The 14,836-nt window shown below is 35.5% G+C and overlaps 1 protein-coding gene across 1 annotated transcript in view; it reads right to left on the bottom strand.

The window, feature by feature from the left end:
- LOC132712736 (serine/threonine-protein kinase PAK 2-like) overlaps positions 1–14,836 on the bottom strand; it is a 168,740-nt gene that overhangs the window by 130,197 nt on the left and 23,707 nt on the right. Inside the window, exons 2-3 of the mRNA XM_060695155.1 lie at positions 13,735–13,806; positions 8,785–8,858 (exon numbers count right to left, since the gene is read on the bottom strand). Coding sequence (XP_060551138.1) covers positions 8,785–8,858; positions 13,735–13,796 — 136 coding nt within the window. The 5' untranslated portion in view covers positions 13,797–13,806. The remainder of the gene's footprint in view (positions 1–8,784; positions 8,859–13,734; positions 13,807–14,836) is intronic.

The raw sequence follows: 14,836 nt of genomic DNA, 5'->3' as shown, positions 1-14,836 counted from the left end.
AGACAAAGAAAAGGAACAAAGGGCAATTACTCTATAAATACTGAAGATAGAGTTATAGTTCTTGTGCAATGCACTTCCTCTTATTGTGCTTGACCATTGTATGAAGTTGTTTTGAATTCCAACCAGTACATTTTAAGTTATGCTCCTGACAAGGAAAAGTATCAAAGGGCAGTAACTCTGTATTTTGTCAAAATGGAGTTATGGCTCTTGTGCACTGCACTTCCTTTTAATGTCCTTGACAACTGTATGAAGTTGTATTGAATTCCAACCAGTAGTTTTCAAGTTATGCTCTGGACAAGGAAAAGTAACAAAGGGCAATAACTCTGTAATTAGTCAAGATGGAGTTTGAGGGCCAGCAGCTATGGTTCTTGTGCACTTCACTTTCTCTCAATGTGCTTGACCATTGTATGAAGTTATATTGAATTCCAACTATTAGTCTTCAAGTTATGGTTCGGACAAAAAAGGCAATGGAAAAGTAACAAAGGGCAATAACTCTGTAATTACTTTAGATAGAGTTATGGTTCTTGTGCACTGCACTTCCCCTTATTGTGTTTGACAATTGTATGAAGTTGTTTTGAATTCCATCCAGTTGTTTTCAAGTTATGCCCTGGACAAGGAAAAGTAACAAAGGGCAATAACTCTGTAATTAGTCAAGATAGAGTTATGGTTCTTGTGCACTGCACTTCCTCTCAATGTGCTTGACCATTGTATGTAGTTATATTGAATTCAAACTATTAGTCTTCAAGTTATGGTCCGGACAAAAAAAAAGCAATGGAAAAGCAACAAAGGGCAATAACTCTGTAATTACTTTAGATAGAGTTATGGTTCTTGTGCACTGCACTTCCCCTTATTGTGTTTGACAATTGTATGAAGTTGTTTTGAATTCCAACCAGTAGTTTTCAAGTTATGCCCCGGACAAGGAAAAGTAACAAAGGGCAATAACTCTGTAATTAGTAAAGATAGAGTTATGGTTCTTGTGCACTGCACTTCCTCTCAATGTGCTTGACCATTGTATGTAGTTATATTGAATTCCAACCATTAGTCTTCAAGTTATGCTCCGGACAAGGAAAATGCAACGGACGTCTGGACAGACCGACCACCGGGTGACTCCTATATACCCCCCCAAACTTCGTTTTTGGGGGTATAATAAGTGTCATCAACTGGCCAAGACTAATGCACCTACAAAGTTTGAGGGCCAGCAGCTATGGGCTTGTCAAGTTATTGATCGGAAACCGTTTTCACCTAAAAGGTTAATATGACCTTGACCTTTGACCTATTGACCCCAAAATCAATAGGGGTCATCTAATTGTCAAGTCAAATTCGCCTACCAAGTTTGAGGGCCAACAGCTGGGTTGTCAAGTTACTGATTGTCGACCGTTTTTACCAACAAGATAAATATAACCTTGACCTTTGACCCCTTGACCCCAAAATCAATAGGGGTCATCTACTGGTCATGAGCAATCATTATACCAAGTTTGAAGTTCCTAGGCCTAAGGGTTCTTTAGTTATTGATAAGTAACCATTTTTACCTACAAGGTCAATGTGACCTTGACCTTTGACCCCTTGACCCAAAAATTAATAGGGGTCATCTGCTGGTCATGAACAATCATCATACCAAGTTTGAAGTTCCTAGACCTAAGCGTTCTTTAGTTATTGATCGGAAACCGTTTTTTACCTACAAAGTCAATGTGACCTTGACCTTTGACCCCTTGACCCACAAATAAATAGGAGTCATCTACTGGTCATTAGCAATCATCATACCAAGTTTGAAGTTCCTAGGCCTAAGTCTTCTTTAGTTAATGATCGGAAACCGTTTTTACCTACAAGGTCAATGTGACCTTGACCTTTGACCTCTTGACCCCAAAATCTATAGGGGTCATCTGCTGGTCATGAACAATCATCATACCAAGTTTGAAGTTACTAGACCTAAGCTTTCTTTATTTATTGATCGGAAACCGTTTTTTACCTACAAAGTCAATGTGACCTTGACCTTTGACCCCTTGACCCACAAATAAATAGGAGTCATCTACTGGTCATTAGCAATCATCATACCAAGTTTGAAGTTCCTAGGCCTAAGTCTTTTTTAGTTAATGATCAGATACCGTTTTTACCTACAAGGTCAATGTGACCTTGACCTTTGACCTCTTGACACCAAAATCAATAAGGGTCATCTGCTGGTCATGAGCAATCATCATACCAAGTTTGAAGTTCCTAGGCCTAATTGTTCTTTAGTTATTGATCGGAAACCGTTTTTTACCTACAAGGTCAATGTGACCTTGACCATTGACCCCTACCCCAAAATCAATAGGGTCATCTTCTGGTCATGACCAATCTTACCAAGTTTGAAGTTCCTAGGCCTAAGCGTTCTTTAGTTATCATTTTGGAAACCATGTGGTTTACGGACCGACGGACTGATAGACCAACCGACAGACAAATGCAAAGCAATATATATTGTAACCCCCTCTTCTTTGAAGTGGGGGCATAAAATATTCTTAAGAGCTGTCGGTAGGACAGCAACGCTCGACTATTCTTAGTGCTTGATAGTAAAAAAAAATGCTTGATACAGTTACCTCCTCCTGTTTACAGGTTGGGGTCATGATGGTGAACAAGTGTGCAAAGTTTCAAAGCCATATGTCAATGGACTTTGAAAATATTTGAACTATTACAAAAACTTTAACGTAAATTCTAAGTCGAAAAAAGGGGCATAATTCTGTCAAAATGCTTGATAGAGTTACCTCCTCCTGTCTACAGGTTGGGGTCATGATGGTCAACAAGTGTGCAAAGTTTCAAAGCCATATGTCAATGGACTTTGAAAATATTTGAACTATTACAAAAACTTAACGTAAATTCTAAGTCGAAAAAGGGGCATAATTCTGTCAAAATGCTTGATACAGTTACCTCCTCCTGTCTACAGGTTGGGGTCATGATGGTGAACAGGTGTGCAAAGTTTCAAAGCCATATGTCAATGGACTTTGAAAATATTTGAGGTATTACAAAAACTTTAACATAAATTCTAAGTTGAAAAGGGGGCATTATTCTGTCAAAATGCTTGATAGAGTTACCTCCTCCTGTCTACAGGTTGGGGTCATGATGGTGAACAAGTGTGCAAAGTTTCAAAGCCATATGTCAATGGATTTTGAAAATATTTGAACTATTACAAAAACTTTAACATAAGTGGTTACGCCGACGCGGACGCCGACGCTCGGGTGACTACAATAGCTCTACTTATTCTTATCGAATAGTCGAGCTAAAAATCCAACAACCCCCATAGCCGGGCACCTTTTGACCCTAGGGGCATAAATTGAGCAATCTATCTACAGAACCACTAGATCCAGGGTTTCTGATGACGCTCATTTCGGCGTCCCGGTATGCATGTTTATTACGGCTGGATGCATATAATTCTCACATTATCGATTGTTTACAACCACAAATATGTCAGTGCATGTCAATCTATTGGTAAGCGGTCTTATGCACATGGACCAGTGAAGCGATGAGCCAATTAGCGATAACCCCTTCACTCTGATTGACAGATGAATATAACAAGATTATAGTGATTACGTTTATGTTTATGAGGTGATTTTTTTTTGACACAGTACATGTACTATATACTTATGACCAAGACTAGACTAGATCATGTTGCATACCAAATATCAAGATTCTACGCATTTTAGATTTTGACAAGAGGATTTTGCATGCTTTGGTCACATACAATAAATATTTTCTTGAGGAAGAGGGGGGGGGGGGGTCAGTGAATCCTGAGGACAACAGCATAATGGTCTAATGATGTATGTTTTTAGAAATTGTTCTTCATATATTTTCAATTACTTTTTACCATACAGTATTTCCCTTTAAAAATTACCATTTTTCTAATTAAGCTTTTTCTCTGTTCAAATTCTAGAAATCCCCCCTCCCCTTACTCTGCTTATTATTAATGAACTGCAGCAAAGATGGCTTAAAATATTTTCAACATGATATGAGACTCCTACTTTTTCTGGCTTGGGAGTCCCTGGACTCCTATTTTGAAAGTCCTAGTGAGAACCCTGAGATCATGTTACATACCAAATATCGAAGCTCTACACCTTGTCGTTTTTGACAAGGAGATTTTTAAGATTAAAATAAAAAATCCGTGGCAACCATAGTTCTTGAAGGAATTTAATTCTTTTAACTACTTTGGTAGAGCTTCATGCAAGGAATATCCCTGCAAGTTTAAACAAATTTGGCCAAGTGGTTTAGAAGGAGAAGTTATTTAAAGAAATTGCTGATGCACAGATGATCGACGACTGACAATAGGCAATCACAAAAGCTCACCTTCAGGACATTGCCCTCAAGTAAGCTAAAAATGCCACACAAGTTAAAACGAAATGAATAGGATCAAAGAAAATGTACTTTTACCCATTGTTTTTCAAGTCACACAAATATGTCTGGGCTTGTATGGACAGACAACCGAGAAGTGGTCCATATATGTCGTCACTACTCCGTAGAGACGACACAATAAGAATGCCTCTTTGGTTATTTGGACAGGTAGAGATCACATTCTTTCGCACATGTCAACAATTTAATAGCACAAATGCAAGATATTGTTGGTTTTTTTTCAAACCGCAAGTTGAAATCCACAAATTTATGGCCTTGTATTTGTTTTATCTGGCAAATGAATTCCACAAATTTACAACCAAAGGAAATTGCTTTTTGTTGGCAAACAAAGAAATTTGATGCCCTCTAGTATAAACTAGAAGGGTTTATGTCACAAAAACATATGTCTCCCAAAACTGTGTATGGTCACTCATGTGAAGTTTCATTGAAATCCCACCAGTAGCTTGGCCTGTGAAAGCCGGACAAGATTTTTCTATTTATAGCTCTGATAGCGATTTTGTGCAGTGAAGCGGAACATGCCAGTGATGTGCATAACTTGGGATGGTACTGATCACTCCTGTAAAGTTTGGTTGAAGTCCCACCAGTAGTTTGACCTGTGAAGGCCAGACAATATTTTTCTATTTTAAGTTCTGGAGGCCATTTTGTGTAGCCAAGCGAAACATTCCAGTGATGAGCACAACAAGCGACGGTAGTAAAGTTTGGTTGAAATCCCACCACTAGTTTGATCTATGAAGGCCGGACAAGATTTTTCTATTTTTAGCTCTGGTGGCCATTTTGTGCAGCAAAGCAGAAATTGCCGGTGATATGTGCACAACTTGGGATGGTACTGATCACTTTGAAATCCCACCAGTTGTTTGACCTGTGAAGGACGGACAAGATTTTTCTATTTATAGCTCTGGCAGCCATTTTGTGCAGCGAAGTGGAATGTGCCGGTGATGTGCACAACTAGGGATGATACTGATCACTCCTGTTAAGCCCGTCCCACACAGGACACAAGGCTTATACGGTTGGCCACCCTTGTAAACCATACATACAACCAAACTAACCGTGACGTTATCAGAGTTACACTCGGGCCATTTGAGTGTATTCGTGTAAGCCGTGTATGATTTAAAAAAAAACTGATACGGATGCCATGTCCGTGTATGACCGTATAAGCAACCGTACAAGACTGTAAGAGACCGTATATACAACCGTATGTGAAGTCTACACGAGTGAGCCCAACAGTATCCAGGTCGTATATAAATCGTATGGAATCGTTCAAGACCATCCCCAAGTTCTTCATACAATACCCTATTAACACCCGAATGTCACACGATCACAGTACGATTCAAACGAGTGCACACACGGTTTCATAGATCACCATAAAACCAAAACGGTTCATGTACGAAACATACATGGCAGACACGGTAAAGTACAGGTATACACGGTCACACACTGACTCGTACTGTCTTACACAGCCTCTACGTCAGCAAGAACGGTACAAAAAAACAACAACCTGCTGCCACCCTACCAAGAGTACTAGCTGCATCACACTAGAATCTATCTAAAGAAGAAGGTTTGGACACACAGAAGAATTACAAGATACTCCAACCTATTGACCCTGCCAACCCTGATGAGCTGGAGGACCAACCGGCACCATGTCTCCAAAGGATTAAGACTACGATACCAGCTCTGTGGACACTTTTGAAAACCGCCGCACCCAAGAAAACAAGAATTTGTAACAGTGTTACCAACGTCCCCCGCCTCGGGGAAGTTTTATATGAAGCATAAAATTGTGCTATTTCAAAAGATTGCGGTATGGATATCAGGACTTTCAGTCCAAAATTATGATCAATGCTAGATCTGCAAATGCAACAATAGATTTATTAAAGAAATAAAATGAAACACGCAATTTAAAAATCTATCATGTTAACCTTTGACCTCTAAGTGTGACCTTGACCTTGGAGGTAGGGGTGCAGGTGTTGTGCATGACATATCGTCTTATTAATATTACTATTTGTGCCAAGTATTTTCAAAATCCCTTGAACTATGAAGAAGTTAATTAGATCGGACACAAAATATACCCTATAACAGACTATGTCAATCTTTGACCTCTAAGTGTGACCTTGGAGGTAGGGACCCATGTTTTGCGCCTGACATATCTTATTATTGTGATTATTTGTGCAAAGTATTTTTAAAATCCCTTAATCTATGAAAAGGTTATGGACTGAACACAAAATATACCCTATAACAGACTATGTCAATCTTTGACCTCTATGTGTGACCTTGACCTTTGAGGTAGAGACACATGTGTTACGCATGACATATCATCTTATCATTGTGACTATTTGTGCCAAGTATTTTCAAAATCCCTTGATCTATGAAGAAGTTAGGGACGGGACACAGAATATACCATGTAACAGATTATGTTAACTTTTGACCTCATAGTGTGACCTTGAACTTGGAGGTAGGGATACAGGTGTTGCGCATGACACATTGTCTTATTATAGTGACTATTTGTGGCAAGTATTTACAAAACCCTTTGATCTATGAAAAAGTTATGGACGCATTTTACATTGCTTCACCTTTTATTCATTTATTGATGTTAATGATGTATATATAGGTGTTCGTCGTTGAAAGTTTGAAAATTTATGAAGCCAAGTCATCAAAATGGGTCAATTTATATCAAAACATACACGGATGTGTGATAATTCAAGCATAACTCGAACTAAATCGAGTAAAAGTCGTATTTAATCGTACCAGACCGTACTTGGAACCGTACAACAGGGGTATGTATTCGTATGCAAATCATGTTCAAACCTTGCTTGAACGAGTATATCCATGCTCAATTCATACATACTTGTGCTACATTCGAGTCAATTTCATACTAACTAATCCTCAGGCACGGTTAGAGCTCAATACTCGTACCAATTAACCCCTGTATATCTGAGTATACCGTATGGGAACCGTGTGTCCAACCGTGTTTTTTGTGAGACAGGCTGACAGTTTGGTTGAAATCCCACCAGTAGTTTGACTTGTGAAGGGCGGACAAGCTCAATGCGGACAGATGGACAACCGGACAGAAGTTCTAACAGGACAGTAATTATGTGGCTACTCTATTGTTCTCTCTATTGTTCATTTTAGCCACACAAAAGAAAACAGCCACATAAAAGCATTACGAAATGAATGATATCAAAGAGAAAGAACAGTTACCTATTGTCCCTCTAGCCACATTATTACTGTCAGACAGACGGTGAAGGCAAAAAAAATTTTGGGAGACATAATGATTTCCAAGTATCTGGATGGCGGAAAAGCAGACTGTCTCTTTTCTAGGCAAAAAGGTCAATTTATAACCGTTTTTAATACAACATTTCTGTTCCTTTTAAAAACTAGAAATCTGTTGTCACGCTACGGATGCTCCCACATGCAGCCATAATTTCAGATGTTACAATATTTAGTTCCAAATTTGTTTGCACAAACTATTTTTTTCATTTTAAGTTCAAAGCCCTTAAAACTATTCAATGTAAACACAAACCATTTTTATACAAAGTTCAAGGTACTGAAACTTTTCAGTGTTAACCTTTTGTCAATTGCATATTGCATATTTGTAGCCAAAATAATGACTATATACATTTCTACAAAAATATGAGTGCTGAAACTAACAATTAAAAATTTGTCCAACATTCAAGAGAGATAACTTTGTCCAAAATCATTGAACAATGAACAAATTTGAACTTGAACTGCTTATTCCTAAGATGTATGTGTATGTCAAATTTCAGTTGAATATGTACAACCATTGGGGAGATAATGAACGAAAACTAAAAATTTCTGATTTTTTTCAAAGTTCAAGAGGGATACCTCTGTCAGCTATCATCAAACAATGACCAAATTCAAACTTGACCTGTGTATTCTTATGACATATCCATATGTTAAATTTGAGTTGAATATGTACAACTGTTGGGGAGATAATGAACAGAAACTGAAAATTTCCTTTTTTTCAAAGTGAAAGGGGCATAACTCTGCCAAAAATCATCAAACCATGACCAAATTCAAACTTGACCTGCACATTTCTTTGACGTATCCATATGTTAAATTTGAGTTTAATGTGTAATACCGTTGGGGAGATAATGAACAGAAACTGAAAATTTCATATTATTTTCAAAGTGAAAGGGGCACAACTCTGCCAAAAGTCATCAAACCGTGACCAAATTCAAACTTTGAAAATGCCTTCAATAAATGACAGGATTTTTGACTGTATATGAACATCAATCAATTTAACGTAAAAATTCCATTCAAGTCAAGTGAGACCTTCACATTTGAGCAACAAACATTGTTTAAGCATGTGACACATAAGTTCACTGAGAAAAACATTTATGATAAGCAATCCTTATGTCTCCCAACATTACTATCTATATTTTTTTTAAATAAACTCACTCTTTGGTGTCTTCATTCTTTTCTTATCATCTGGTTCCTTTGGTAATGGTTTGTTTTCTTGTGGCAAATTTGCACTGAAATAAAAGAAACAATCAGTCCTCCATAAATGACAAAATGCACTTTTCTATTATAATCATTTTAAAGTACTGTATAAGTGGTGAATGGTGCGACGTGGAAATATTTGCGATTTTTGCGTCGCAAATGCATGTATAATTATTTCTTTTCAGGCAAACTTTCTTCTATAATTTGAAAACACATTTTCGTACAGCATCTTACACAAATAAGTCTGACTGTTCAGGTAGTGAGATTAATTTTTCTCATTGCATGTTTGCGTAAAAGTTTGGTCTTAACAAATCATAAATGTTTTAATGAAACAATATAGTGTTAATAACACAATAGGTTATTTATATAACAAAGAATGTTTCTAAATAATGTGTTATCAGGTTCTTTATCAAACTAACAATGGATATTTCAAAAACAATTATATAAATGATATAGGTAATAGAAAGATTACAATGACGACATATTCTTAATATGTACCTGCTTAATTAATGATATCATAAAGACAGCATTAAATTCTAAACAAGAGGGCCATAATGGTTCACCAGAAACAACTGTTTTTCAGTGTTAGAAATTATTTTTCAAATGAACTTGCCACTCAACTTTAACTTGCCCCTCTAGTTATATACTTTCACAACACTAATTTTTCTTTCTTCATAATAAACAATAGGGCCAAGATCACTCATCTGACCCACCATTTAAATGTTCACTTTACAAATTGAAATATTTTGTCCTACCATTTGGAAAGGCTTTGTTAAAAATATCTATGTTGCAAGTGTGTTCCTATGAGACTGTGTAGAACAAATGCAGAATAAAGGACCACTGGAGCAGGGTTAATTTTGAGTGGACAATTTTGTATAACTTTCAAGAATGAATACACAAAATGTCACATAAAAAATATGTAAGGTGTAGATGTTTGAAATTTACAGTTTGGGACAACAATTTTTTTTATACATTCTATAATGGTAACATAACTGTAGGCCAGCTGATATCAAAATTCAATTCAGCATCAGAAATACACCCATATTCCAAATTTTCAAGTCTGTATGTCAAAAAACAAGAAAATAGGTCAAATGGTATCAAATTATCATCAGTAGGTCAGCTGTTCTCAAAATTCAATTCAGCATCAGATAATATACCACTGGTCCAAATTTAAAGTCAGTATGTCACAAAACAAGATAGGTCACATGGTATCAAAATAAGCTGATATCAAAAATCAATTTTTCCATAAAAAATACACCCCTAGTCCAAATTTCAAGTCTGTACAGTATGTCAAAAAAACAAGAAAATAGGTCAAATGATTACAAAATATCAAAAGTATGTCAAATATTATCAAAATTCAATTTGGCATCAGAAATTACACCTGTGGTTCAAATTTCAAGTCTGTATGTCAAGAAACAAGAAAGTAGGTCAAATGGTGTCAATAATATCAAAAGTAGATTATCTGATATCAAAATTCCATTCAACATCAAAATTACACCCTAAGTCCAAATTTTAAATCTGTATGTCAAAAAACAAGGAAGAAGATAATTATAATGATATCAAAATATCAAAAGAAGATCAGACTATATCAAAATTTGATTTGACATCAGAAATTTTACCCTTCATCCAAATTCCATGTCTGTATGTTAAAAAACAAGAAAGTAGGTCAACTGATATCAATAATATCAAAAGTAGGTCAGCTGATACCAAAATTCAATATGACATTTACAAATAAAAAGGGTCATGAAAATTATATTTTCAAATTAAACAATAACTTCACTTAAACTTAATATAGACCAAGAATTTACAAGGTTTTATTAGACGCCGCTTGCAAGCGGCTTCTAGTAGATATGCATTTGTCCATACAGCAATGGGGAAAATTTTAGACTTGATTTTGTGCATTTTTTTTGTTTTAACAAAATCACACTGTTTTTTAATTTTCTGATAAAAATAGCTTTTATGATGTACAACATATCACAGAGCTTTAAGGGATTAGAATAAACGTTTAACTGAAGTGATAGTGCCATGTTTGAATATCATATTCTTTTTATCATTATCTAATTTTTATCTAAATAATAAATAACATGCCAATGAGCCAGTCTAGAGTCGATTTCTAAAAATTAACCGTTGAGAGAGGTGACAACTAAGGAAAAAATTGATTTATGCTTTGAATATTCAACTGTAATAGAGAACGATTTTCAAAGCTGATTGACAGTTCACATCATTTGGCGGCGTCTTTGATGTGCAGCATCAACATTTAACTTGTATATTTCTGTAATATATTTTACACCATTTTACACATGTCTTTTAATGTTTAAAACTCTGAAGTTTGTGCAACCCCATGTGAATGGATTGTTTTTATTAAACTCTATGCTATTTATAACTAGGATACTTTCAATACTGGACCTAGTAAGGAAGACAAAACTATGAAAGAAAAATCAATTATGATATAAATATATTTCTTTTTATGACAAGAAGTTGTTAACAAAATTCCAAGTTCAAGGGGGAATAATTCTGGAAAAAGTCACACTAGAGTAATGGACTTTGTCACACAACATGTGTGTAATGATAAGAAATATATATTTGAAGTATGAAGTTGATACCTTAAAAAGTAAAGAAGTTATTATATTTCTTAAAGAAAATTCTAAGTTCAAAGAGAGATAAATCTGAAAATAATGCTTCAAAAGTTATGAACCCTGTCACATAAGATGTGTTTGATGATAAGGAATATATGTATTTGAAGTTTGAGGTAGATACCTTTAAAACTAAAGACGTTATAATAAACAGTAACATTTTTCAAGTAAAATGTCTAAGTAAATGGGGAAATAATTCTTGCAATATTGGTGCTAGAGTTATGGACCCTGTCACATAAGATGCGGTTGATGATAAATTGCATTTATTTGAAGTATGAAGTTGATCGCTTAAGAAATAAAGAAGTTACAGTAAAAAAAAATATTTTTTAAAAGAAAATTCTAAGTTCAAGGGGAGATAAATCTGAAAATATTGGTGCTAGAGTTATGAACCTTGTCACATAAGATGTGGTTGATGATAAGGAACATATATTTGAAGTTTGAAGTTGATACCTTAAGAAATGAAAAAGTTATAGTGAAAAATATTTTACTGCACCAAAACTTTAATCTGAAATCAGGACGCGGACGCCGACGCCAGGGCGAGTAGGACAGCTCTCCAAATACTTTGTATAGTCGAGCTAAAAAACTGCGTCATGGAAAAATACTGTGTCAAAAACGCAGGAAACGCTCTCTAGAGAAACAATGAGAATGTTGAGCCCCCTAGTCTTATTCAAACCTATTAGCGTCAAATCAAGGAGAAAGGTGAGATGTGCAAAACACATCCTCTTTATACCGAAGGCAAAATATTGACATTGCATAATCTTCGGTGAACTTGACCTCTGACCACGTGACCTGGTTCATGTGCATGAAACAAAGTCTCATGATGAACATTTGTGTCTAAAAAAATTCATCCATGCACAAAGAAATTATGGCATGGACAAGTTTAATTAGACGCATGCATGCACACACAGACACAAAACAGCCATTTTGACAAGTATGCAGAGCTCAGCACAAGTGGGCTCGACAAAAGTCCTCTGACCACTAAGCATAATACTTCAAAGCATAAGAGCAGAGAAACAAATTTTGATATTTTTGTTTGACCTCTTGTGACCTTGACCTTCATTTTGCACTCACCATGGAGAACATTTATTTTAAGTTATATTAAAATCCATCCATGTATATAGAAGTTATACTCGCAGATAAATGTTTTATTTTTTATTTGACCTTTGACCCCTAAGTGTAGTCTTTGCCGCAGACACCTGTATTTTTTGCGGGACACTCCGTCTGTCTTGGGAGAATATTTGTTCCAAGTTATATTAGACTCTCTCAGTGCATGTAAAATGTACACTCTGGACACGGGTTTTGCTCTGATCCCCAAGTGAGGCCTTGACCTTTGAGCGGCATGCCTGGGTTTTGTGTGTGACACACCATCCCATCAAAGAGAACATTTGTATCAAATTATTTTGAAATCCTTCAAAGAATTTGCAAGATATAGAGCGGACAAGTCCGGAAGGACAGACGCACATACACCTAACTTTACGCCAAAAGGCGACTAAGCTGGCCCGACAAAAATGAAAAATTTACAACAATTTTTAACAAAATAAAATAAAAACAAATGAGCATAAAAACTCATCTTTGTTAGTAAGGTACTGGGAACAAATGTAATATTTCTTTATGCCAATTTTATTTCCCAGGAGAATGCCCTATACTGACTTACAACTGACCCTGCAGAAAAATTAATACCATGATGCAATGATGTCCAAATTCTAGAGCTGAAAGTTATTTACACAAATAGAAAATGATTTTATTTTATTGTTACAAGTATTTGTGGTGTTTAACTACATACCAAATATCTTAGGTTCTACAGACAAAAGTTTGGTGATCATCCATCAATTAGTTCAGTAGAAGATGTTTAAAGGTGTTTCTTTTTTTAGCTTTAGCAGCCCCTCAAAGGGGAGCAAATTTTGATAAAAGACTACCTAAGAATGCTACAAAGTTTGGTGATCATCCACCAATTAGTTCAGTAGAAGATGTTCAAAGTTTTTTTTTCTATTTATAGCTCTGTTGACCCCTAAAAGGGGCCAATTGAAATGATATAAGCAATTTTAAGTGAGACTGTCACGAGGATGCTACAGACCAAATTTAAAGTAAATCAGTGGTTTCAGCGAAGAAGATGAATGTTGACGCATGACGACTGATGATGGACACCGAAGCATCCCCCTTTATTACTAATACCTCACCCTGAACCTTCATTTCGATTCTGGTGAGCTAAAAAGTGTGACTCTTGAGTGGATAACATATTTATCAGACACAAAAAAGTGACTGCAACAATTCATACCTTGCACTAGTAAGCCTAACTGGAGGTGCAGGAGGTTTGTCTAATTCTTCATATTCTGACATTTTCAAAAATCTGAAAAATATATAAAAATATGTTTTACTTTATATTTCATACACTGTTTTTAAAACACAAGATGGCCACAATGGCCCAATAATGCACACCAAAATTGATATTTTGCACATCCAATATTCCAAATCAAAGTTGGGTATCAATTACAAAACAAGATATGTTTGTAAAACATGTATGTCCCCTATCAGCAGCCAATTAGTCATGTGGCCAGGTTATTGTGACTGACTTTTGACCTTAGGTGACCAAGTAATCGATAGGGGTTATCTTCTGGTCATGACTAGTCACTAGGTCATTTTGACCGTAAAGGTTGTGTGCAGCAATGTTATGATAAAGTTATCACAAATCTTACCAAATAATATATGCATAAATTTTATGAATCATGTAGGCCTCCTTAATCAATTTGGTATATAACATATTAAGACCTTGAAATGTGTATACCAAAAGCATTTTACTTTAATAAAAAATATCAACCAAGGCAACCTGAGTCAACAAGGGATACTTCATGCAAATATCTAAGCTTTAACATAAATATAATACCAGTTAGAACCCCATCAACATTCGTAAGGGCCATTGGCCATTCACTAATATTTCAATTTTTCTCTATTTTAAGTAAATTTGTTGGAAAAGTTCTTTAAAATTGAGCACAGGAAACAGTTTTTATGAACAGACAGACAGACAGACGGACTGAAGGACACTCTAAAGTTAATATTTTAAACATCCCTGTTATGAAAATATAACATTTTTAAAAGCAAAATTCTTAAAGAAGAGATAACTCTTGAATTAAAGATGCAATTTCATAAAAATTTTCAGCTCTTTTTGACTAATCACAAATATTGTTATATTTGCCATGTTTTAAGCCTATTCGTGGCAAAGGCAATCAATATTTTTCAAAATCAGAAGAAAAGAATGATAAGACATGCATAATCTCCAGTCTGCCATCTACCCATATGTCAAGTTTCATAAAAATATTTCCAGTACTTTTTGAGATATCACTGGATTCATTTTATGTGTAAAATTTGCCATATTTTCAGTC

The sequence above is a fragment of the Ruditapes philippinarum genome, unplaced genomic scaffold, assembly GCF_026571515.1.
Source record: "Ruditapes philippinarum isolate M1 unplaced genomic scaffold, ASM2657151v2 ctg3931_1_1_1_1, whole genome shotgun sequence".
Lineage (NCBI taxonomy): Eukaryota > Metazoa > Mollusca > Bivalvia > Venerida > Veneridae > Ruditapes > Ruditapes philippinarum.
The sequence above is the reverse complement of the archived record's forward strand: the minus strand, read 5'-3'. Positions and strand labels throughout refer to the sequence as shown.